The 26,193-nt window shown below is 42.8% G+C and overlaps 1 protein-coding gene across 2 annotated transcripts; it reads right to left on the bottom strand.

Annotated features, from left to right (window-relative positions):
* Positions 1-25,980, bottom strand: yap1 (Yes1 associated transcriptional regulator). Of its 2 annotated transcripts, XM_020634851.3 has the most exons (8): positions 25,212-25,979; positions 23,544-23,779; positions 13,102-13,220; positions 12,246-12,359; positions 6,918-7,081; positions 5,125-5,246; positions 3,807-3,919; positions 1-2,831 (listed from the first exon to the last, which is right to left on the bottom strand). In XM_020634851.3, exons 1-8 carry the CDS (start codon positions 25,410-25,412, stop codon positions 2,596-2,598), a joined length of 1,305 nt encoding a protein of 434 aa, XP_020490507.1. In that variant the 5' UTR covers positions 25,413-25,979; the 3' UTR covers positions 1-2,595. The 2 variants fall into 2 exon arrangements, with proteins under 2 accessions (XP_020490507.1, XP_020490508.1); XM_020634852.3 differs by lacking the exon at positions 12,246-12,359 and having other exon boundaries at positions 25,212-25,980.
* Positions 25,981-26,193: the final 213 nt, after the last annotated feature.

The raw sequence follows: 26,193 nt of genomic DNA on the forward strand, positions 1-26,193 counted from the left end.
TTACCACAAAGAATATACTTTATTTCAGGCCAATTTCAAAGTATGATATGAAGCAAGATATAATGTAACAGAATTTATTGCTCTAAAACACATGCACATATCTATCAAAAATGAACAGATCATCACTGAATATAAATTCATTTCATGTGCATTTAGAACACTCTAAATACAAAATCCTTTAACTTGTGTGATTAGTTCTATTGCTACAAGACAGTCAACAGCTAATATGCTCTGACTAGTACACACTAAGTTAGCATAAAATCAGGTCTGTATGACAAAATGCATCATTGCATTTTAAATGAAAACTGTAGCCGTGCAATACAAGCACTGTAGTGTACCACTCGTTTTAGTTGCATTGTTCTCACCAACACTGTTTATCCACCTTTAATCCATCATTAACACGTGATTTTATGATCAGTGAAAATCAAAACTAGAAAGAGGTTTCTCACTCAAGATAAAAATAATGTTCAAGTTCTCTGATCTAAAAATAAAGTTGTTCCATCAAGTTAAAGCCTCCAATTAAAGGATTGGGCGGCAACAGAATCAGTGTGACAACCTGCTGAGTCTGATCATTCAACAGTTACTGCAGTGATGCAAAGATTTAGTCATGCTGTAAACATCAATATAATGTGATTATGAGAGAATTGTCACTGTGGCTGTCGCAGTTTCTTACTCAGAATGTAAACATGTGAGTGTTTATAGAAAAAAATCACTTGCTCTGAAACCTCCTCCTTAAATCTCAGGGTTAGTCACTCAAAACAACCATCTTGTCTTTAAAAAAAGAATCTCTCAGCTAGATCTATTCATACATGTCCATTAACACTTAAAAACCAACCTCATTTTCTCATTAGCTTATACAGTGTGTTCATACACAGGCTGATTTACACATCATACTGTTTCTGGACTCTGTGAAAATGGAAACACAAATTAGTGTTATTACAAAAAACATCTTTGGAATCCGCCACAACAATTCCTGACTGAGATAATAACTGATTGTTTCTTGATTATTTCACACACACAAAAAAAAAAAATCATCAATCTGCACAGCTCACTACTATCAGTCAAACCCTGGCCTTTTACATCCCGCCACATGACTCTTCAACCTGCTTAAACTTGTCCACGTCTAGTTCTCTAAACACCCAGCACGGCTCCGAGGTTCCATCTCCCTCTTCAGGAAGTTTCAAACATTGTAACGCTCGTGTTTTTGTATGTCGTCACAACGTTTTACTTGATCACAGAGCTATAGTTTCTGTTTAGCCAAGAGATCTGCCTTTTTTTTTTTTTTCTTTTTGGTTAATGTTCAGGAAGATAGTAAAAGCTGCATGTGATCAACAAATACACAATAACACTTAAATGTAATGTATAAAGTAAATGAGAGAATCAGCTTAATGGTTATAAAAGCCCAAACTGAATCAATCAATCATCTTGATGAAGTGGCATGCTGTGATAAAAGGTCGGCCATGTTTAAAACGTATAAATTCCATCTATGAAAGAAGATAAAAACAAGCACAATGCCATTTGTTCTAAGCTATCATACATATGTAGTAACCTAAAAATAAAAGAATACTAAAATGATAAAACAAAGAATGAATCATGAATTAGGCTTGGATAAGACTGAGATACAAAGAAGCTAGGGTTAAAAAAACAAAAAAAAAAAAACAGAAATCCCTAAATCCCCTTATAATGTGTTTATAAAATAAAAATACAGTTTGATTATTGAACACAAGATAGAGGAGAGAGTGGCTGATTATAATGAAACAGCCTAAGGCTTATTGCTGCTTTACAAAAACTTAAGTCATTGTTCGTGTCGCTCGTGTCCCAAAAAATACAACTGAAGGCACTTGATCTATCAAAGGTTTAACTTAGACTTGCTGGCACAGCCAAGCAGCAATGTAGTCGGTCCCCAGGCTCCAACCCTCATCCCCCCCCCCCCTCCCCCTCCCCTTCCACACACACACACAACACACCCCCAGCAAAGCCAACACGTCCAAACTGGGCCTCACATTAACCTTTACTCCAAATCAGTATTGTTCTTTATGCTTCTAATACATCATTTTTGGTTTCTCAGGCTTGTTAAAAAAACAAAACAAAAAAAAAAACAAATGAAAGAATAAAAAGTTACAAGGCCAAAATATAAAGCTACTTAAGCTAGTTGCAACAGTCCCAAATTCAGTGAAGCACTGCTGCTTGATGCTATAATGGAAGAGGAAGAGGCACCAGAGACTCCGGGGCGACAGCTGACGGCGGCAGTCCTTGAGGAAGAGCGCATGCACTCGCCAAGCTCAGTTATGAGGGGAGACCAGGGGGGAGATCAGGGTAAAACATGCCCTAGATTCACTGACAGACCTGTGAAAGATTTGGGGGACCCTTGCGTAATTGTCTGTTCATGGGCCAGCCTTGAAGACACAGACAAAATGAAGAGATAACACACCAGTGAGAAGAACAGGAAAAAATACTGCCTCAAAAGAGGTCGGCCTTATGCGCCGAGACAGAGACGCTTGCTGAAATGTCTTGTAAAAAGCATCCATGAATCCTTCACAGATCAGAGCAGGCAGCAGTTCAGAGTGTCGGCGGAGCAGCGAGGCGCTCGGGTCTCTATAACCATGTGAGGAAGCTCTCCTTGTCGATCTTGGTAGCTGCCAGCACGGACTCCATGTCGTTGAGGATGTCCGAGCTCAGGGCCTCCTGCAGGCTGGGCATCAGCTCCTCGCCCTCCACCGCCATGCTCTCGCTCTCCAGGGTGCCCAGGTCCACGTCTGTCCCCGGGATGGCGTCCAGGTAGTCGGGGAAGCGGCTGGGCTGTGTGACCATGGAGGGTTGAAGAGGGTCCCCTAATGAACAGGAAGTAAAACAACAGTAAGTCAAGGGAGAAAGCCGCAGAATACTTTTGAAGGATTGGGTATGTAAAATGAATGGAATATATTGTCTCCATGATGTGATGAAGAGCAGGTGAGGTGGGGAATTTTTTGCACACGTACAACAAAACCGTCATCATGTGAAGAAAAGTATCAACAAGCAGAGAAGGCTAAAAAGGCAGCGGCATTGACAGTCTTATTATTAGAATTTAGATACTGTGATATATTGAAAGTAAGGCTATATCTGGCTGGAGTTTGTTGTGCAATCAAGTAGTCAACCTTTGCACCTTTTCCATATACAGTACAGGCGTTCTCATGACAACAGATTTCAATAGAATTAATATGATTCTAGTACAAATCTAACAAATACGAGTCCTAGTACCCAATTAAACTGCATTCCAGTACTGGGTTTGCTTTGATTCATACAGCGCTTATACTCAGTAACTCTCACTTTTTCAGCATTCTCTTCTGGCCTCAGCCGTTGTATCAAACAGAATCTAGACCGGCTCACAGGCTAGAGCCGTAAAACTGTACGCACTTCTTGTGAAAGAATCGCGGCCGGGTGACAAATTTACATAGTGCTTAAAGCAGACAACCATGAGAGGGAAGCTTTTCTGTTGAAAGTTGTTGTGCTCTTAGATAGACTTTGAAACTTCTATGTTAAAGGTTGAAAAGTTATATTGTTGCTTTAAAGAGATCCAAGAACGCTTCACATCAGAGCAGAACGAGTAACACACAAAGAAAAGGCTGAACAAAACGAATGAATAATAAAACAAACTAAATAAAGAGGGATAATCTTTGCCGAGATAACAATATTTAACCACATCCTTAGGCTAAGTCACACAGGTGGGTGTTCATGAACCTGAGTACACTGTATCCTGAAACAAACCTAAGCTGGAAAAAAAAAAAAACAAAGAACCAACTGCAGCGAGGCTTTATATCTGTATTTACCTGTGTCCATCTCATCTACACTGTTGAGGAAGTCATCTGGAGTGCGAGGGACGCTGTAGCTGCTCATACTCAGGCCGCTGTCTGTGCTCTCGTCCCTGGAGTGGTAGGTCCCGCTGAAAAAAAAATAGAGACACGTCTGAGTTAAACTCTTGACTGTAACTCAAAACATCCTGATTTCAAGAAAAGTGGAGGAAAAAAGAAAAGCCTTTTTTGTCTCTGCAAAGGTTTTTTTTCCGATTGACCTTAATGACCTTTACTTTACATGACTCTGCACTTAACTGTGTGAATCTAATTAACTGATCCAACAAAGCAAACACACACAGTTATTAAAAGCACACACAGGCTGGAAAAGTAGCAGTGTGGCCTTAATTCCCTCGGGGGAACCTTCTGCATACATCGCAGTTTTCCACAGATATATCTGTTTGAAAGACTGCGGCGACTAATCCACAGTGACAGCAAGGAAAACGAGCTTCACTTCCATTACAGAATACAGGAAAAAGGGCAACGATGAATGGGGCAAGCAGAGAGACAAAGAGGCAGAGAGAAGACATTTGACAAGCCTATACTAATTAGCAGAGGAGAAATATGTAGGCAGAGTATGGCAGAGGCAGGATGAATGAGGCCATTGTAAAAAGCAGGGGAGCGGAGGCAACGGGGGGAGGAGGGGAGATTAGGTTGGCCTGTCTACTGACTGGACCACATGTTCTCATGGCCTGCTTGCTATTCAGCTCTCTCCTCACTTCATCTGCTTACAGAAGAACTGGAGCTTGAACAGCTACCATTAATTTTCCCAGAGCAGACAGCTTCAAAACTCCGGCTTCTGCTTTATTGAAAAATGGTTTTCAGATCATTATCTGCCCTTAGTGGGTTTTTTTTTTTTTTTTACCATCTCTGCTTCGAATAAGGAGAAGTTTGATACGTGTTTTCACAGGTTACACCACCATTTAGTCTGCGGTTGTGTTTATTGTGCAACAGTCGTACACCAGAGGTCATCATTGTGCAGTAAACCTGGAGCACAGACTTGCCGGTGTAAATGAGTCATTGCCATGTGAAGAGGGTTAAGCCCAGAGACTCTCTCTCTCTCTCTGCTGTTTTTTTTTTTTTTTTTTTACAACTTGTGTAACTCGGGGAGCTCTCACTGGAGCTCAAAATCAAACAGGAGAGCACACACAGTCTCCCTCAACCGGGGATACATTAAGTCTGACAAGCTGAAGGAGACTTTGTGAGCCTTTGCCAAGTGCTCTGACGTCAATCAGCTGCACCTCAGCGTGCTCTTTGCTCTACAGAGGAGCTCTTCTGGCTTCTGTGTGAAACCAACCTGTTGAGGAATGGGTCAGAGCTGTTGGCCGTCATGGTCCGGGCATCTTGGGCCATAGGGGAGGACACCGGGTTCGTGCTGCCATCTTGATCCATAGGCAGCTGAGTCCTTAGAGCAAGCTCCTGTGGATGATACAGAACGAAACTCATAAGCAACACAATCAACCCCACCCCTAACCTCAGAAGCTAATTATACACAGCTCCAGCTTCAGGGAAAAACATGTCAGGACTGCCTCACACTGCCGCTGCTGTGCTGTCACTGCATAAAATGATGAATTAAGCATGAACACACCCACTAGCCGACATGGTGGCTCTCCACCCCCCCCCCCCAACCCACCCATGCACAGTGTCAGATTACATGAGGGGCTGACCGCAACTGGGAGACAATTGTTTTCTACACACGCTGAATCAGATAAGGCAGAGGATATGAAGTCATGTGTTTGTTTTTTCACCTCCTTTCCTGCAAGTCCTCGGAACAGGAGGATGAAATGAGTTGTCCGGTTGTAGTTATGAGATTTCAATAAACCTTTACTGGGTGATGGGATGTAACCTTTTTTAGAGAGGACATAAAATGGCTTGCTAGACGCCCTAAGTGGTTGGCTGGAAGCTTTTATTGGTTGTGGTTGAGTAGAAATGAACCAAGTCATAATTACCCCTTTATTAAAAAAAAATTACTTTTTTTCCCTTTCTTTTCTTTCTGTTTTTTGTTTTAGATGTAAATGCTGCTTATACTTAAACACATTTATTTTATGAAATAAGTAATTTATCTAAGAATCCTACGCACACTGCTTAACCATCTGGTTGTTATTAAGCCGGATTATGAGCCCTGCATACTGTAAGCAACACTTATCATTTTATTGCCTCTCTTTTTGCGTCAGCACTCGAATGCCGCTGGCAAGTTGCATACATTGCAACCCATTTTTCATCATACTTCTTCTAGCATGCGGAATAAATGTAGGCGTGGCAAACTTGTCCAGAAGTTGAACTCCATTGACAAACACACAGTCAGTATGATTGCACAATTTCCTCCTATAATCACACTGCTCTGTATTTGCAAGTACAGTAAGGCAAGTGTCTTGTATCTAAATGGTAACTGGTATTTTGGGTTCAGGGAAAACTAGTCAATAGCCTGATTAGAGTCTGGTCTGCAATTTCTTCTTCACCTGATGCTTCACAAAGTCAACAAAAGCCATGTTAATAAAACACGCAATGTATGCTCTGAGGACGTTCAGTAGGGACAGTTCAAATATGATACCCGTGTCTTTACAGCCTGGTGCATGAACACACTCGAGTCACTTCCTACACTGTGAACTTTAAACAGCCAATGTGTAAGGCACCGTCAACAAAGTGGCCAGAGCCCTCATTCATAATCATAAAGCTCTGTTTCTGGTGTTATGACACAGCCTTGAGTAAACTGCTGGATTTGGCTGTAACACCCTGAGTGGGCGGCACTGTGACACATCACTGTTAGGAAGTGATAAAATCACCACGTATGACTCAGAAGACTTCATTGTAGGGTAGTGTAACAATGAAGAGCAATCAAAGGGCTTTAAGATCCACCACCACACCAACGAATGATGACTCATGTGTAAAGGTCTATTCAATGTTTTCATTAAATCTCAGAAGATAAACATTTTGCAGAACAATCGAGAAGTTTAAGGTCCAGCATTTTGCAACCACTCTTAAGGAGACATGATGACAGCCTTGAGCTCTTTTATTAAAGACGCGTTGTTCCTCCTTGAGACCCCCAGCATTTTGAATATTTTCCTCACAGATTCGACTGCGATTCCTCACCTGTGGTCTCTGCCGAAGCAGCTCCTGTTGCTTCAGTCTCAACCGTTCCTTCTCGATCTGCTGCAGTCTCATCTGATTGCCCGCCATGACTGCACTGTGGCTCGGAGGAAGCTGGCCTCCCTGCTTCCCTGGAGCACTCTGGGTAATCCTCTGCTGGTTCAGGGCTGCAAAAAAAAAACAACAACAACACAGAAAGGAGTTTTAATTGGTCAGTGTATTATTCCTTAACATTATGTGGTAGTTATTTTTGAAATGTGCATATTCTGAAAATTCAAATTGTGCAGAAATGTTCTATACTAAAGGATCTATAGAGGATAAACGTCATAAAAAGGTAATCTAAACAATGTAGTTCCTGTTACTATAATATAATAATATATAGTTTCCTGTAGTTTTTGATTTTGTTTTTTTAATTCTGAGGGAACATTTTCAAAACTAACCACCAAAATGATTTTGAGGATACAGGCAAAATGATCTGTGTCTCAAGTGAGTGTCATGGCTCAAGTATGTGTGCTGTGTATCACCTTATGAGTTAAGGCTGTGCTAAATGCAGGTTCCACTATGAACATTTCACAGTTTTGCACCAAAAATAATACGCACAAGATCCCAAGCTGACTACCACCACACTTAAATCTCTGCAGCTACACCTCTTAATGCTCGGCTGCATTCAAACTCTGCATAACAAGACGGACAACTTTGTAGAGCGTTTTGCTTCTTTTTTTTTTTTTTTTTTCACAAGCTGAACTTGTAGAAAGAGCTGAGCCAGTGCAGCAGGTTGTGTAGGACGGAAGGGATGTCCCAGCACGGGGTTTCAGCCCGGTGTCTGAAACCACCACAATTCCTGTAAGACCTGATCCCCTCCCACTCGCTGACTAAGACAGGCTTTGTTAGCTGTGTGTTGCACGTTGCATCAGTTATGACTTATCCTTTCATCGTACAGCGTTTTGTTTCATTTCTAAACAAATCAAAAGATTATCCCTGAAGACTGACGGGCCTCCTTACCGGTGCATGCGTCCTCTTCGGGCCGCCTTAATGAATGCAGCGGAGCACAGCGTGCAGATCAGACAATTTGTCGACCTACATCAGGTTCTGTAAACACTGTACTTCTATTGAATTTAGCTTCAAAGTTCTTTGACCCAACACATGTAATTGTATTGTGCGCTAACAGCCTAACTGCGTGTTTACATTATCCGAAACAAAAGTGTGTGTATTGAAAACACAGCTGTTCCCCAGTGAAATCTTAGCTATTCTTCACTCCAGTGAGGGGCGGGCCTAATAAACATGAGCATAAAAGCAGCACAGCAACACATTAATCTATGCATGCAAAGTAGGTCACACATTTTATCACTAAAGCAGAGAATGAGAAGCAAATGTGCTTGACCACAAGGGGTGTAACAGTGATTGAACCAATGCGGAGCGCTGTTTGCGTATGTGATTGAAGCAACGACCAAAACAAAAGCCCTGACAGGGGAACAATTTTCATGCGGGGCCGCCTCTCTCTGTGCTGCCCTCCCCGGCACCTTTCTCATCACCATTCAATCACTGTCTGTTTACACTATCTCAGGAGCTGAATGAACTCGGCTCAGGGCTCTCCCTGGGAAGCTCGGGTGGCCCCGCCCTATACCCTGCCTTTCCGTCTCCCCCTCCTCCCCTGCCTCTCTCTCCAACGCTGCCCCCCCCCCCCCCCCCCCCCCCCCAACAACCCCACCCTGCAGCACATACGCTCCCACACAAACCCCACACAGAGTCATGGAGCCGCCACCTCCTCTCTCCCACACACATCAACTGAAGCACTTGGTGGAGTGTGTTTCTTCTCTCTGTTTCTTATCTTTAGCAGATACTGAGTCCTTTTGTGGCTGGATCACCCCCCCTCCCCTCCCTCCCCCCCATCAGCTGTTCTCAAAGCAGAGGTGCTGCAAAAAAAAATCAATGTACGCAGCTATTGATTTGTAAAGGCTTGATCTTTGCAGAAGTCCACACCTTAAAAGGTGAGTGGAGGTATTTGTGGAAAGATTCATTGATACATGAGGCTAAAAGATGTGAGGGGAAAAATACCAGATTCCGGAAAAGTTCATGTTTATGAAAAAGTTTCCAGAAAAACTACATGGTTCACTTTCGGCTGCAATGTTTTCATAACATTTAAAAGTCTTCTTCATGTATCTCCATTTACCAACCTTTATTTGCTGTATTATCTCCCAATGTTCCCACATGTAAGCTTTCACCCTTCACAGAACATTTGTTATCAAAGTCAGTAGAAGCGATGGCTACATTTAAATAAATAACAAGATAATAAACGTCCTTGTACTGGAATTCTATTTTAAACCATCGGGGGTTCTGAGGAGTGTTCATGAAAAAAGAAAGGCTGACATAAAGAGAGAGATTTCACTGACACACAGGACTGTATGCAGACAAATGCACACAGTCAAGGCCTCCCTCGCAGACCAAACAGTTAACAGTAACCAATGTTCCTGGAGGAACTATGCACAAACAATGAGCATATCAAAAGCAGGGAATTACATCTGCGGGTGAGATAGGAGCGAAGGACAGGTTCAGTTCAGGGCCAGTTTGATAGCATAAAGCAGGCCAGTCCAGGCTGAGAAGTCTGTGTGTCTGTGTGTGTATGTGTGTATGTGTGTGTGTGTTTGGAGTCAGCAGCACATACGGGCGGTGAAAGCTGGTGGAGCAGGCAGATAAGAGACAAGTTAAAGCCGTCTGCCTTTTGTCTTCTTCACGCACCCTTCAACGCGACGAGCCAGCAACACAAGCCCTTATCAGGCATCACACTGGCAGGTACACTACGCCACCAGATCACCTGGGGGCAGGTACAGTCGAGGGTGTGCCAGCTGTGGGAAGTTCTCTATGTGTGTGACCAGGGCTCTGTAAACATTCGTCTGCGGTCGTTTGAACAAGTTTGAGAAAGGCCCCTTGGGACGGTGCTGTGATTCTGACACTGATAGAAGCAAAGAGGAGAAACGGTCTGAATGTCATACAAACATCAGCCTTTCTGAAAACTCGCCTGGGAGTCAATTTGTTTTTTTTGCCATTACAGTTAATGTCTTTCATTTTAATCATGAAATTAAAAACAGGTCGATTAATATGATGAGCTTTTTTTCATCCCACCGCCGCCTTTAATGCAGAACTACTTTGCTCCATCTTTTACACAGAAGGTGGGGTGCAACAGACCCATCTTGAACATGCCGTGTAAAAGGGGCTGAAGTTAACAGGACATTTTATTTTTACATGCTGAATTTTTCAAGTTATTATGACATTTTTCTCCTAATAGACTGTCTGCAGAAATCAGAATACAGGAGCAACACGGACCTAAATGAGAAAATCCAAACTGCCCCGTCAAAGCGGCTCATTGCTGCCTCCTCCTCCACACTTTAAGTATTTTTATGGCAGTGACATCATTAATGAGATTCACACTCTCTTGGTAAAGTACTCTGAGAGCAGAGGCGTGTGATGGATAATACAGACATATGTGTGTGTGTGTTGGGTAAACAGCTTTACTTTAACTCCCAGAGGGAACTCTATCCTTATGCGACCTCAAGTGTCCTCCTAGTATGTTTTCCATGCTGTTCATCCTGAGTGTAACATACAGAAAACATCATATAAACATAAGCCCCCCCCACCCCCCGCCCCCCCCAGCCACAGTGCGCTCATGTCTTGCTCTCTGTTCACCACCTCCTTGGATCTTTAAGAGGATGCATGCTTATCCCTGTCGGCATTTTCCCTCTGTTCCTCCGTTTTTCTTTCTTCCCCTTTCGCCTTGCCTCTCCCTGCCCACCCCCCCACCCCCACCCCCACCCCACCCCACCCCACCACCTCCCCTCCTCACATTGGAGTTCTTTGACTGAAAAGGTCTGGAACAGATTAAGAGTTGGACCACAGAATAAAGAGGCCTGGCCGAGATTCAAGTCTGTCTGGAGCTGGAGCAGAATGGGGCTGTGCCTGCGCTGGGCCTCACGCAGGGGAAAGCCAGCCGGCAACAAACCCCTCAGTTAAAGGCACTCTGCTGCTTTTCTTCTTAAAGCTCAAATTAGCCTCCATTATCAAAGCAGCTGGCTTATGATTGCAGACCTACATAGCAGCAGTATAGAGGATTCTGAAGCAGAGGAGCCTACTTCTGGGCTCAAATGTTATGAGGAAAAAATGACTGTAAAGGGTTCCTTCAAACACAGAGCCTCACTTCTAAAATCAAGTGATGGCAAAATGACTTTTCTGAGATCAAAAGGTACAAATAATACAGGAATGAGCCACAAATAAGATTTCTTTTTTTTTTTTTTTTTTAACATGAGTATTTGGGATTTTTAAGTAGTCAATAGGTTTATCTGACTTAACAATGTTTGATGGCACATAATGAGTTAACACGGTCTCTTTCCCCCCTCTCCCTCACTCAGAGGCCCAGCAGCCTTGTGTTTTCAAGACTTATAAGTCTTCAAAGCGGTTTGCCGATCAGTGCCGCCATCTCTCCCCCAGCTGCCCCACTCCCCACTTACTACTCTGTTTTGAACTCTCCTGCCCGCCTTCACAAGGGGGGACAAACACTTGTCTACAGGAAGAAAAAAAAAAAAAAAAACCTGCCCTTAAAGTGCCCATGCACGATATATAAAGCAGCACTAAAATTAACCAGGATAACAGCCTGCGTGCTGATTCACACATGTTGCCTTTGTGAAGCAGAGAGAGCTTCCCTGGGGGAATGCTGTTGTAATGAAAGGATGGCACCTGAAGCGTAAATGAGTCAGAGTGACATAAGCAGGGACCTTCATCTCAAAAAGTCCTTCTGGCGCAGGAGGTTTAGCTCATTCCCATGGCCACACAGGAATTCTCAACACATGTACCTGGTCCTGTCACTAATTCACCAGGCATGGCCACCACATACTGAAAGCCAACTGTCAAACTTTAGCTCGGCCCGGGGGATTAATGGCCAACTCAGCTGTTGCTCCGACACTAAAATGGCTGACAAAAGGTTAGATGCAGATTTTGAGAGTGGGGGGGGGGGGGGGGGGGTTTGGTGAAATCTGTTTTCAACAACCAATGGTATGGCTAGTCACTCTAAAACAATGTAGTGCATTGAAATGAACTATGAATCATAGAGAATTGTACTCAGTGTTACAATAGGGACAATGCAACTTTTATGGATTAGCCAGAGTTCTCTACTGGAGAAAGCTAAACACTTAGCTTAAATATGTTAATACAATGAAGTGTGGGTGTACTGCTTTCATTTAGTAGCACAACATAGATGTTTTTTTTTATTTTTTTTGTTTTTGTTTTTTACTTTGAGGAAGTACGAAGCTAAGGGGTTAAAAAGACTGTCAATAGAAAACTGACCAAAGCGTGGGTCAAGTCGTGGGTCAAGCCAGGATGTGGTTTTGTTCTTGTGGTTGATGTAGTAAATTTCTCCTTCTGATGTAATAGCTTGTTCCCAGCCGTCAGGGAGAGGACCTGAAGGATGACCAGAAAACGTCATGTCAGAGATCCTGGTGGTTTAACTCAATACTCAGATTTCTCTTAATCACCAGAATTGCTCAAATTAAAGCCAATAATTCACTTTCATACATAATTGGGCATTGTAACAGCATATTGAGGTTAAAGACAATCATAGAGCGGGACAATAGGATATCATATAGACATTTAGTCTCAAATGTGCTCGAGTGCAAAATAAAAAGGCTAGATGGTTATAAATAAGCAAAAAAAAAAAAAAAAAAGAGGAAGCAGCAACGTATGTTTTATCTTTTAGAGTGTATCACAATAAACAAACGTTTGGGTTTTTTTTATGTTTTACTCGAAGGTTGCAGCAGCGATGGTTTGAGAATACAGAGATACTTCGTCTGTAAACTCTGTAATCTGTGAGTCACGGAGCTCCCAAACATGTCAGACAGGACCTGTCACGTTCTACCCCTGTCTTACCTCACCTAGGGCGAATTCCAACTGCACGGACAGAACTGAGGTACACACAGTCTTAGTGACTTGTAAGAACTAGACGAGGCTGCTCATGACTTCTACTGGATGTTACATAAAAGTAAGAAAATGAACCGGGAAAAAAAAATAAAAAGGGGCAAGGCTTTTTAATTCTGACTTTAGTCTGCAAAACACATGATCTTTTTTTTTTTTGTACACATACATACTTTATCACTTTGCTGCTGTTATAGTGAAACTTAATGAAAGAAAGTCAACATTTACATACCACTGGCTGGATTCATAAGGTTTTGTTGCTGCACCGGTACAGAACTGGGCGGGGGAGCCTGGTTCATCTGGAGCAGGGCCTTGCGGGGATCCTGCCAAGTGGTGGTTTGATCGATGTGGCTGTAGGGAGACAAGAGAAGCACAATATTAGTTCAAACAATTAGCATCAGTGTGTTTCTACCAAGGGGGAACCTCCAGTGTTGCAAAATGCAAAGTGCAAAAAAACTGCAGTTCCTTGAGTGTCCACTTGAGACTGGCTCCAACAGCCCCAGAAGTCCCAATAACGTCCATGTTTAATTGTCATTTTGACAGCAGACAGAACATGCTCACAGCCTGGTAAAATAGCTTGTGTCTCTCTTGGTATAGTGATTTTTCTAAATATAACTCATTGTTTTTTTTTTGATATTCAGGCTCGGAGTTATGAAAACTAGGGGCGTGGCTGAGTTGAATGACAAGGCGGGAGCTTTGTAGCTGTTTGCCAGGAGACTGAAGGACTGTCTCAGCTCAAACTCTCTGCCTGTTTCTTGGTTGAACAAAAGCTAGGTGAGCATGTTCAATATGTCAACCACCATCGTTCAGCTGCAAAACTGTGCATCAGAAACCAATGGGTGAAGGGGCGCTGGTGGCACAGTAGGTGGGTGCGCGCGCCCCATGTGTCCCAGGTTCGACTCCCATCTGTGGCTCCTTTTCCCACTCTCTCTCTCCCTGATTTCTGACTCTATCCACTGTCCTATCTCTCACTTAAAAAGGCACAAAAAGCCCCAAAACAAATCTTAAAAAAGAAAAAGAAAAGAAACCCGTGTGTGACATCACTGAGACTGTGTTGTGTTTTAAACAGTCTATGATTACCCCCAGGAATCAGAAGTGAGTTCAAACCAGAGGCCATATCAACTCAAAACAGCAGGTCATGTCCAGGAACTGATGACTCATGGAAGCAACAATAAGCTCTTTTGATGAAAACACAGAATCTAGCTCCTGCTGTGTGTAAACCATGACTGTTACAGGAAACTCAGCTGTGTCTGGTTGGACTCAATGTAGAGCCACAATACGATACAATACAGATTCACAATAGGTTTAAGATTAACCCGTTTATCATCCACAACTAGTAAATTAAGTCTGTTTGTTATGAATCTGAAAGGAGAAACTAAATCTGAAGTAAAAACTAACCAAAACAACACAACCGTTGAAAATTCAAATAAATCAAGTCAAACTTTTCCTGCCTGTCAAAGGTTAGTTAAAAACATCTTCTAAAAAAGTCTACATTGCTACGATTGGTTCCAAAACAACTATTGTAACATCAGACGGTGTTGCTCCGTCTATTTTATGGCTCGTCTTTGCTGGGACAGGAGTGGGGACCGGGGGGGAGGAGGGGGGGGGGGGGGGGGGGGGCATTGTGTTGCATTCTGTGAAGGCATTGATAATTAGTGCTTTGTTGGTACTTGTTGCTTGATTAAGATGGAAAGCTAATACAGGAAGCCCTCCTCTCCCGAGCAGGACCCTCTCTATTGAGGGAGGGTCAGTCCCAGGGCTCAACGCAGGGGGTCTTTTTTTTTTTTTTTTTTTTTTTTCCTGGAAGTGGCTCGGACACTGTGGAGTGTCAGGGGCTTTAACAATCTGGCGCCACATTTACAAAGCCTTCACCTGCTTGACAAAGGCACAGACTGAGCTACGACCTAAAACCCCGCTATTCACTTGTTCTTTTTTTATTTTATTTTTTTTAAAACATCCCCTTTAAAAGGGACCCCCCACCCCCCAATCCCAAACAAATAGGCAACCAAAACCTGGCAGCTTGTTTGTGCAGCAACACAACTCTGTTTATAGTGCAACTGTGGCTGAATTGGTTCAAAAACACATGACAGAAATAAAGCTTCAGTTCAAATCAGACCTAATTATAAACCTCAGGGATCTATTTTTTTTTTTATACCCTGCAAAAAAATCATGTTCTGCATGTGTTTTTCCAGTGACAGCGCTTCTTCACATATCACTGCAAATTTGATCCCAAAGCGCCATTAGTCCAGATTTTGGAACAGCTGGCTGAAGTGAGAGATTTCAGAGAGTTTCTCTTGGCCTCTGCGGTAATCCCAGCCTGCCTGTCTGCGCTCTGTCCCAGGCCAGAGAGCGAGAGGGCCTGACTCAGCACTCCCCCCCCCCCCACACACACACACACACACACACACACACACACACACACAATGCAACCCATTTTGAAGCCCCCTCTTGTTTATGCTTTACTGATCAAAGGAGCTGCCAAATCCCCCTAGTGAACCCTCCCCCCAGCCCTCACACACACACACACACACACACACACACACACACACCACCACCACCACCACACACACACACCACCACCACCACACACACACACAAACACACCAAGCAAAATAGCTGGAACTGCTCAGATTGGTGGGGCCCCCTTGAGAAAGAGGGGTCACAGGGAGCGGGGTGAGACAACTAAAGAAAAGGAAAAAGAAGAGTGAAAGAGGAAAAAAACATCCACGGAAGCAATCCCTCTGAATTTCATTGGCTGCATGAGTTGCTGTGGTCTTGTTACACTCTCTGAGCGCCCGCCCCCCCTCCCCCCCCCTTCTCTGCCTCCTTCCCACTCTGGAAACTATGACATTTATTATGAAGGGGAGGGAAGAACAGGGGAGGAGACTGGGATAAGGGAAGGGAGGGCTTATCGTAAATGAGAGGCCTGCACATCCTGGTACACCGTGCTCAACAGAAACGCTACTACTGGACAACACTGATGGAAATATACAACCACCAAGCGTCCAAATGTCTAATCACAGAGCGTATTCTCCCCCTTGTGCTCCTCTTAACACTGATTAAAGTGCAAATATTGAATTTTCTTTCAGACCCTAGCCCACTTTTGTAGCTCAAATCAATCGAAACAGATGTAAACATAGCGCAGTTCAAAACAGAGGAGACAGAAACGAGCATGTGATAAAATCCCCACAATGTGAGAGAGCTCCCAAGTCAGCAGAGTACTGTATTCAAAGAGCCTGAGTGTGGGAACTCAGAGCACTGGTAAATAAGTTACCAAGAGCCTGTCATTTATCACCAGGTTTTAAAACTAAAAGATAATCCATTCACTCCACATGCCCCGAACGCTATATGGTCAGGGCTATACACCGCTTCCTGTAGGGCAAAACATTAAACAAAACAATGTCATGGCAACTGTCGGGACGGCTGGAGGCCACCAGTTGCTGTTAGGAATTGCTGATGATCCGCAACCTCGACCAGTCACAACTGCTCGGTGTTGTCTTTACATGTCTCTGACACCACGGCGAGCTCAGCGGGATGGTCGCCGCACCCTCCCCCCCCCCCCCCCCCTCCCCACCTCCAATCCCCGGGGCAGGGCAGTTAGGACATTTAGCAAACTGATCGTGGGTCAGTCATTACATTCTTTTAAATGAAACAACGTTCAGGTGTTTTTAAGGTTTTCTCAAAATGCCAAATTCCAAACTCACATGCAAAACAGTACAGACTGATGCATTGATGGAGAGGGGATGATGGGATGGTACTCTATACTCTAGGATATTAAAAATGAGTGCAGATGTGAATTACAGATGAAGGGACAAACTCAAAACATGTAAAAAAATATATTTGTTGTGGATGATAGGCCAAAACACTGACAAAAAACTTGGTTACAAAAACTCAAATCTTAGCGTGGTTGTCTAATTTCTAATCAAATAACCCTTATTACACATTTTTAAGCCACATTCACCACCAGCACCACTTGCTATGAATAAAAACTGTTACTGTTGAGTGTTTTGAAATAAGATGTACTAACTCATTTAAACAGTAACGTCTCATTTCAACGCAAGAAACTCGACACTTGCTCAAATACAACTTTTTGCAGTGTGGTTTACTCAACACTATGTGACCTTTGCTTTAATAATATATGTGTTGTCCTGTTGTGACCCTCCAAAGACTAAATATGACCCATCATTGGCTTCTTCAGGGAAATAACAGTTTCCATAAATGAGCAGGTATACTCCAGCGAAGGCGATGTGGTTCAAACAGGACCCGTTATCAAGCGGGTTTTCTTGCAGTGTGCTGCTTTACTTGCTAACTTTTGCTCAAGCTGTCATCATGGTAGTGTGGCTAAGCTGAGCACAGAGAGCACAGAGGTTGATCCACCCAGTCGCTTGACATCTCCTTGACTGATGGCCCAATTATCAAGGTGGCGTTTATTGTGCCAGCGTTATTTATAATGTGTCTTGCTGAGAAAGAGAGGAGGGGGGACCTTTAACATAAAGGCTAAACTTGACTTTGCTCCAACGATTTGCCGTTCGACTTTCTTGAGTTCAATCACGAGGAAAATCTCCCCCATCGACGTCCAGCGTTCTAGATAGAGCCTCTCTTTGGGAAGCAAAATGTTATGATAACTCCAAGATCCTGCGAGTGGAATTTAAGGCTTTTTCTGCCTTTTTAAGACCACTTCATGTGACATTTAAGGCCAACACAATGGCACAAATTTGTATGTAGGTAACCCCAGTAGGATGTTATTTTTTGCTGGTCTTGCATAACAGGCTATCAAAAAAGTTGTTTTTTAAAGTTTGATAAATTACTATTATAGATAAGATGATACCAATACCTGCTTCAACACCATGGCAACACATATAGAAGTCATAGGCACCCAATATTATGTCATTTCAGTTTTTATAACGACCACAATGGTAAGAAAACTCCTGCAAACTGTCTAAATTGCACAAAAAAACTCCCAACATTTCATCACATGGCCGATGTTTTTGTGCAATTTAGACAGCACTCTCTTGTTCTCTGGCAGTTTTTTTTTAAGGTTTCTGTATTTTTCAGTGCTATTGATCATGAAAAATAACGGAGAGTGTATCATTTGAAAAAAAAAAAAAAGATATGGTATCAAAAAGAATCCTTTCAGACTTTAAAGACCCCAAAGACTAACCAAGAAAAGGTAAAACATTGTAATAGAGATCCAAGAAGGCAGAATGCTGCACTTGTTTCACAGAACTCATCTGATCACAGTATGACAAACTTCCTCACACACAGGCGGCCCTTTTTCTCCCAAGAAAAATGCCGTGTTTATGTCTGGCTGTGAGTAGAATGTTGTATCCAAAATGAAGTCGCTGTGGCTAACGTGTCTTAACGTGTCTTGACGAAACTGGTTCAAGTCACTTTGTCTTTGAGTTAAAGTGTCTCTCCTCAAAGACAGATGTCAAATAACTTCATCTCACTTGTGTTAAACTGGGGGAGTGAAGATATGGGAGAGTGCAGCAGTGATGAAACACGCCCCACAGCTGAGTTGTCAAATGTTAAAAATGGGATCCTCAGGCCACAGCGGCTCCACCCGGGGAGTAGCTTGTAAGGTGGTTAAAGCAGATGACTTAAGAGTGCACGGAGGGAGGCCAGATGTAATCAGGCTTCTGAGATGAGGATGAGCACCTCTTCTCTGGTCGACTGAGGATGCCTGGCTGCCTCTCTATCAGCAGGACATCATCAAGAGAGATTATTGGGGCAACCTCTGTGACCCTATTGTGGCTTTAAGTTCCCCTTTGAAGACGGGTATTTAGCATCATACTTCCTACTGAGGCAGCTAATTCACAAAGTAACACGGCTAAATGTAGCCCTCGTTTTCAGAGAAAAGTTTAATTAATCAAAGTGTGGCTTTATGAAGAGACATTAATCCGACACTCTTTGAAGGTTTTCTCTACTTTTTTTTATATTTAGCTTCTAAATATATTGACTACTAGGTTGTCATGATAGCAGAATTTGAAACTTTGATGTGGTACGAGTAAAAATGAATATGGATACATGCTTCAATTCCACGGCAATAAAAATCAAAGTCCTATAGGCACCAAATAAAGGGACATTTCATGTTTTCAAGTTATGATGATGGATTTCTGAGTTCGGATGAATTAATCGTTAAACTGGTCTGATTTACTCAATTAAAGAATGGCTTTGTTCCACACATGAAGCCACTTATGACCTATTTACAACTGTAAACTGTGTTACTCATGCAGAATTCCCTTCCCATAAAGTCCAGTGAGTAGGGTCATTTTAGGGTCTCTGAAGCCCACCAGAGAGAGGGACCACTTCTCAGATACTACATCTCTGTGGAGATGCCCTCACTGACAGAGGAGACATTGATGTCTGGAACAGAGGTGTTACATCAAGACTTCGGTAAACACAAGCCTGACTTTCTCACAGTCCCATTTGTGTACCGAGCTGACGGGCCCCCAGTTGAACAGGAAGGGCCTTTTCTGTGTGTGGTCAATAAACCAAAAGTTTGTCAAACACAAAGCTGCTCCAAATGAGGGCTTCACGCAGGCTTACGGGCGCAGTTTGGGACGGAGTGAGTGCCGTCAGTTCATAACAGCTTAGTTTGAAATCCAAGGTTGAATTCATCCCCTCAATCTTCAGCAAATAAGTCAACATTTGATACAGCTGAGATTTATTTATTATTGTTTGTGTTGAAGTTAAATGTTGATTTTGAGATCAGAATTGACCAACGAGAAAACCAAAGTCCAGTTAAGTCAACGGACAGACAAGTCATCATCACTGCTGCTTTACAAGATGTCTCAAACATGGAGCAGACCAGGTAACCAACAACTTCAAATCCTCGCAGATTCAAATTCTAAAATTAAAGTTTGCTTCAACAACCATGGAGTGTGTGTCTGGCAAAGTACTGTGGGAGTTGTAGTTTAAAAACACACTTCATGCTTCAAACTGTTATTTTGACTTCATCATTTTCAACCACACGGAAAGTCATGAAGTTCCTGAGTCTTGCAACGTTTTAAGGGGCTGTGATTCAGATTGTAAAGGAGGTTTTCTAGGAAATTGCCTGGATTTTTTATTGTTTTTCAAAGAACAAGCCATTTCAGTTTTAGATGCAAGACGTTAGTGAGGGGTGTACAATAGTTTGATGGAAATCCCCTCGTAATCTAAATCAGGACTAACACAGATATCTATTGCAAACAGAAAAAGGCACGAGCTCTGAGAGAGCACTTTGATCTTTGCTGCTCTAAGAGCGGCTGTCTTCCACTTGTGTTTAGTGCAACAGATGTTTAGGAAACTCTAGATAGTGTACACTGAGGAGGGACTAGATCTCAGTCTGTTTAATGTTGAGTGTTTCACTTCACAGTGTTAAAAACACACAGGAAACACAGCTTCAGCAACTGGTGCAAAATGAAAAGTAAAAAAAATGATGATCAAAGGGATTACTTTGATTAATTACGATCAGTGTTTAGATGTTTGCAGAGATACCAATCAGCCGTTGTGGTCGTGGGAAACCAGGCTCATCAAAACAGTTTAAAATCCAATTGAGAAAAGACAAAAGTGTCCGTCAGCACACAGCTCTACCTGCCCCTGAGGGCGCACAATAGCGGCCCCCCAAAGCTTCCCTCTGCTTAAGGCTGACTTCCCACGGACTAAAAGCTCATTCAAAGCTGCATTTAATAAGCGCCCGGAAACAGTGATTACCCCTCCTAGTTCACCGGTGTGTCTAAATTAGAAACCTTCATTAGTTTATGACCCAGCCCTAGAGACCCGGCCCTGCCCCCCGTCCCAGCACCGAGCAAGGTGACCCAACCTCCCTGCCCCTGCTGTCATAAATCAAAGGCCACGGCAAACTGCTGGAAGAAAGAAGAGGAAGGGTCAACAGACTCTGTTGACTTTCTCCCAGTCCTCTCATAGCCTAAGCTTTTTGTTTTTTTTAACGCAACAACTTAAAGAAAATAGATACGTTTTGCAAGTGAAAAGCCCATTTTTGACTCGTATCACCATTTGGGCTTCAACTATTAAATACTTCCACTTACTATGAAACTTATTAGTAAACTTGTTCATTTATAATAAATGTTTCATCACAATTTTTGATCAGTTTGTATCCCAAAATAAAAATTGATTACAGCTGAAGTCTCAACATTCGAGAAAGTAAAAGACTTTTTGTGATAATTAACTAAATTGTTTGTATTTTTAAAAGATCTCCTCAAAAGTCAGCACTGTAACAAAAGCACTGGTCGTTTATTTACATGACATTATAACATTTCAGATGAGAAGAACAAGGTGAAACAAAAGAAAGCCGCCGCCTCTGCCGCCATCTTTAAACTTCATGTCAACCATTTGTCTATTTTAGGAAGGCTCACATGAGTCTCAACAGGCCTGTGGTCTGAATAAAGATCACTGTTTCACTGCGGGGACAAAGGGAGGGCCCGGGTTTCTCTTGGCCCCTCTTCTAGTCATCTCCACATGGTTGCCATTTAACTCCATTGACACAAAGGAGGCACCATCACAGCGCCATGGATCCATTCATACCAAACGGAGCCTTGCTTTTTTTTTTTTTTTTTAAAGGGAGCGGGGCAATCGGCATCTGAGGGCCGCTGTGACTCACTGAGGGACAAATCAGGACAAACTATATGATCCTGAAGTCAACAGAGCGGGGATAGAAATATTCTTCTTGAAGGGGAAAAAAAAAAACTTTCACCCTGAGCTGATTTATCTTAAAGGACAACAGCAGTCACCTGAGTGAAATGTGAGCTCCCCACTCTCTGCTCTCTCGGCTAGATGGTGACCGAACTCCCCACCCCCACCCGTCCACCCACACACACACTCTTTCGCTCTGCCTCACTCCTCCTGCAACACATCTCGCTCAGACTACTCCTGTTTATAAATAGGGGAGTGTCTTTGCAGCAGCTCTGCTGAGGCCGGCTGTGCTCCGGATCAAATATCTGCACTTTGATGCTCGCTGTATGAAGATGTCTCCTCGAGCTCACTCGGATACAGAGCCTGTGTTCTACTACTCTGGCTGGATCACATTATTTGAAACACATTGACTCAACTTTTATTCATAGGACACGAGTCTTTATCAGTTTCATTTGTTTGTAGAAAGCAAGGTGTTTTAACATAGACTATTTCAACACATGAGCTTTTAATACGGTTTTCTTTTTTGTATAGAGAAAATCTGCTCTATTGATATCTGGTTAAAAATTTTAACAGATTTATTTTTGCCTTCATTGAGGTCTGCTGTGTTTGATTCACTACAATGCCTTCAGTCTGCACATTTCTTTGGGTTGGGTGGGTTAGGACTTGACTCAAACTGTGCTAAAACTACAACTCCCAAATAATGATTCAGATTGTTGTGCCTCAGTTTGAGTCTCATCCCACAGAAATAATTGCCTTATCCTAACAGCCTGTATGGTGCAACAAACATTTCAACTAGAAGTTACATGAGGTAACAGCTAAGTTTGGACAACCAGATCTAGTTAAGAAAATTGCTTCCTTGTGTGTCAAGTCATTAGCTCAGTCAGTTTCTAAACAACTGCACTGATCATGGGAGAGAGTCTGTGAGAATGGTGTTTTCTCTGCACCCCCCCCCCCCCCTCCCTTTTGTACAACTTTAGGACAGCCTCATCAAAATGGACCAGATGTTCTCCAGATGTCAGACCTACAAACATCTGGTCCTGAAAGCTCTTTTTTTGATACAAAGTTAATTGGAGGCTATCATGTTTGTGAGACACCGACTAATATTCTCTAGAAACATGACAACATGTTGCCTTAAATAAAAAACTCTAATTAGACTTTTGATTGCAGATAGCTCGAAACATGAGTGAATGAACATTTAACATGAGCAGATTATCGTAACACAAGTTGTTGACAAGGATGTCACTTTTATGACTCATTCAATGAATCTTCCTCAAAGCTGCTGGGAATGGAATAGATAAGAAATCAAAAGAAAGCCCCCACGATTCCAACAAGTAAACAATAAAGCCAGTGACAGGCCCGAAAAGGCTCAGCTCTACCTGCTACCTACTATTCCAAAGAGCTACTTTGGATCTTCAGCGTGGAAGAGATCTGCTGGATGGCAGATGAGTTTTGCAGAGCTGTCTGTCCTTTGCTGTCTGGGGAGCCACAAAGGTCCATTGTTTCTGCTGAAACCTGAGAACCAAGAGAAGGAGCACTACATACAGCAGCAGTCCCTCAAAAGACTTCTCTTGTTTGCAGCGGCCACCAAATTTAATAACCTGTAATTTAACTATTGCAATTGTCTCTTTTCTAGCACATTGACCACCATTGTGCACTGTAGTGTATTTGCTAATTACTGTCAGCATATAGTGTGCACTGGACAGAGCCGTAGGTTGAATCTGCGTCCCGTCTAAAGACCCCTTCTCTGGCATCTTGGCCATTACTGAAGAGTACAATTTCACCCTTTCCTCTTTAAATTAAAAATCTGAATGACAGAAGAATACTCTTCTACTATTTGTGCATACAATGTATTCTAGTGAACACATTTTTTTTTTGTCTAATGTACGTCCCGGCCCCTTGGAATACAACTGTTGAACTGACTATCACACTTCTTCTGAATCCATCCTTTCATTTGCAAAAGCAAACCCATGCTGCAAACTTAACCAGCTGCTTTCGACGGACTTCACAGAGCAAGATGACACTTGTTGCAGGAATACTTACTTGAGAAAGTATCTCTGGCCAGAGGCAGTCTTGGCCATTTCCCACCCGTGAGGCAGGGGCACGTCATCTGGAATCTCATAAGAAGATTGACGGAGATGTTGAGGGGAGGCACCTGCTGGGGGCATGCCAGACAGGGAGCCACCAGAAACGGCTCCTAACTGCAGGGAGGCTGGGGATGAGTGGGCTCGGACGTGGTGGGGTGTGAGTACTCCGCCACTCCCTCCGTCGGTACTGGCCTGTGATGTGGTTAGAGAAGCAAAACATTGTGATTTCCCTTCGGAGGATTCATCTTGTATTGCTTTGAAGAGTCTGTCTGAATGTATCGCCATAAAACATGGACTGCTACAGTAGTAAACTAACTTGACCAAAGTTATTCATCCCCAAGGGGAGGCATTTACTTAAACCAGCAGCTCAAGTGTCAAAGTAAAGGAAATGAGTAATCAGTTTGAGTCATTCATTTAAAAACAAATAACAACAATTATAGGATAAATAAAACGATACTAAAGGTACATTCACTCATCATATGATCAATTCTTGAAAAGGACATTACAACAGCTCCGTTGTGTCATTTATTTTAAGTATTTTAAAAACTAGAGTACAGAGGAAAAGTACTTTAGAATATAAACTGCACTATTGCTGTAATGCCTACATTGGCCAAACGTTTCAGATTTTTTTTTCACATTTTTTGTATGGCTCTAAAAGCATATTTGACTGTTTCTTTTCGTGTGCATTTCTTTGCACGTTTGGGTGTTTAAGTCAGGGGATTGGAGGAACCCAAGGCCTGTGTGTGTGTGTGTGTGTGTGTGTGTGTGTGTGTGTGTGTGTGTGAGACATGGGAGAGTGCAGGCTCGCTGCACGGCAACGCATGCGCAATGCGGAGAAAAACTTCCACAGACCACAAGCAACAGTTGTGGGGGATGTTAGAGGGGAGGAGGGGGGGGAAGGGGTAAATAGGACTAGTTCAACCATCATATGATTTCTGATTTCAAAGTCGCTTCTATAGCAAACAACTCAAGTTAAAGAAACTCAGTTTGAACATCTCCCCCATGACGCTGAACTTTCTACACCACAGTCATGAAACGAAACAAAACATTTACAGTCTGCAAGTTCACTTTGGACTCAGCCAATTTGACAACTCACTTAAAGTAGCCTATTATCAAACATCTTCTGTCAAATGCAGATTTTTTTTTTTTTTTTGCAGAATGAAGACCAACTGTTGAGTTAAGACACAAGACTGAAACGATACTTCAGTTATGGATCCTACAACTTTTACGCACAGCCTCCACGGCCCCTTTTTCAAAGGTGTTTTTATTTGTGGCAGTGATGTTAATTTAAATCTTTTACTAACTGGTTGGACATTTTATTCTAAAGTCGTTTATTAGAAACACATTAAAACTTGTGAAAGTGGGTTGGTAATAAACATGTTATAAATTCAAATTACGCACGAAAGTTTTATAGTATGCTGCATTTTAGGGCATGATAACGAACATCCTATCAGTAAACAGTGGCAATATCTTAAAGACTAAAAAATGAGGATAAAATATGATATAAACTGTGGACTGACTTTACAAGTCATGTAGCCTACTGTAGGCCTGATCCCCTTCAGGATGGGCCTTGTGTTAGTCGTGATTTCTGGGAAGGGGCAGGGGAGAGACAGGGCGGGCTTACTTGTCTGGAATGGGACTTTGGTTCAGGAGGTTTGAAGAAGGAGTCTGGCAGTTTCCTCATCCTCATGGGTACGGAAGGGGGTACGATGGTGTTTTTCGGGTTCATCACGGCGTTAAAAAGTGTCTCCAGGTCGGTCTCAGAGTCGCCCCGTACGTGGACGATCTGGTGTCCGGCAGGAGGGTTGTGCTGGCCCTGATCCATTGCAACCAAAAACTGTCGGCAAACTTTACGAGTCCGAAATCGTCTATTAAAAACAACTCACGAAGAGAAGTTTGCGCCAATCCCCAACTTTCTTTTTTTTTCTCACACAGCAGGAAATCAGGGAATATCGACGACACTCAGAAAAAGTTACCCCGAGTCATTCTAAAGTTGATCAGGATGTGATTTTTCCAATCTTCCAAAGTGTGTTAGCTGTCGAAATCTGCAGTGAAACACAGCGTTTTGCTGTTGTTTTTTGCTGGCATACTTGTCAGTGTAACAAAGCGCATATCTACTCCACACAGGAATCTGTGTTGTCGTCCGGCCCCAACTTTTCCACAAAAAAAAAAAAAAAAAAAAAAAAGCAGGGGCAGGGGCAGCCACAAAAGACGAAAAAACAACAAACGCTTCGTTGGAAAAGTCCGACTTTTTTCTGCGTTTCGTCCGAGTTGAAACTGTCAGAGGGGAATCTTCCAGAAAAGGTTCATAGTTCGTGCAACAAATCTCCGCAGCTCACTTTCTAGAAAAAAAAAAACTTTTGCTCCAGTCGGATCTAAACTTTGGGCAGGACATCAAACTTTATGACTCATGGGATGGCTGCTCCAGGGGGGCGGGGCTTCACTCTAATTGGGACGAGAGTGTTTAAAGGTACAGTCAGTGTAGTTCAGGGGGCCCGGGACAGTTCAGGGACCACGAAACTTCTGCACTTTATCAAGTTTTTCCCTTTTATTTAACGTTGAATTAACTTCCATTGGGTCTATGTCAAACAATCTGCTTAGAATAG

This window comes from Labrus bergylta, chromosome 11 (genome assembly GCF_963930695.1).
Source record: "Labrus bergylta chromosome 11, fLabBer1.1, whole genome shotgun sequence".
Taxonomy (NCBI): Eukaryota; Metazoa; Chordata; class Actinopteri; order Labriformes; family Labridae; genus Labrus; species Labrus bergylta.

Coding starts and splice junctions, on each gene's coding strand:
- yap1 (XM_020634851.3), bottom strand. CDS start 25,412: ATGGATCAGGGCCAGCACAACCCTCCTGCCGGACACCAGATCGTCCAC. Junction 5,247..6,917: donor TGCTTCGGCAGAGACCACAG/GTGAGGAATCGC, acceptor TATCATCCACAG/GAGCTTGCTCTAAGGACTCA. Junction 2,832..3,806: donor TGTAGATGAGATGGACACAG/GTAAATACAGAT, acceptor CCTGTTCATTAG/GGGACCCTCTTCAACCCTCC.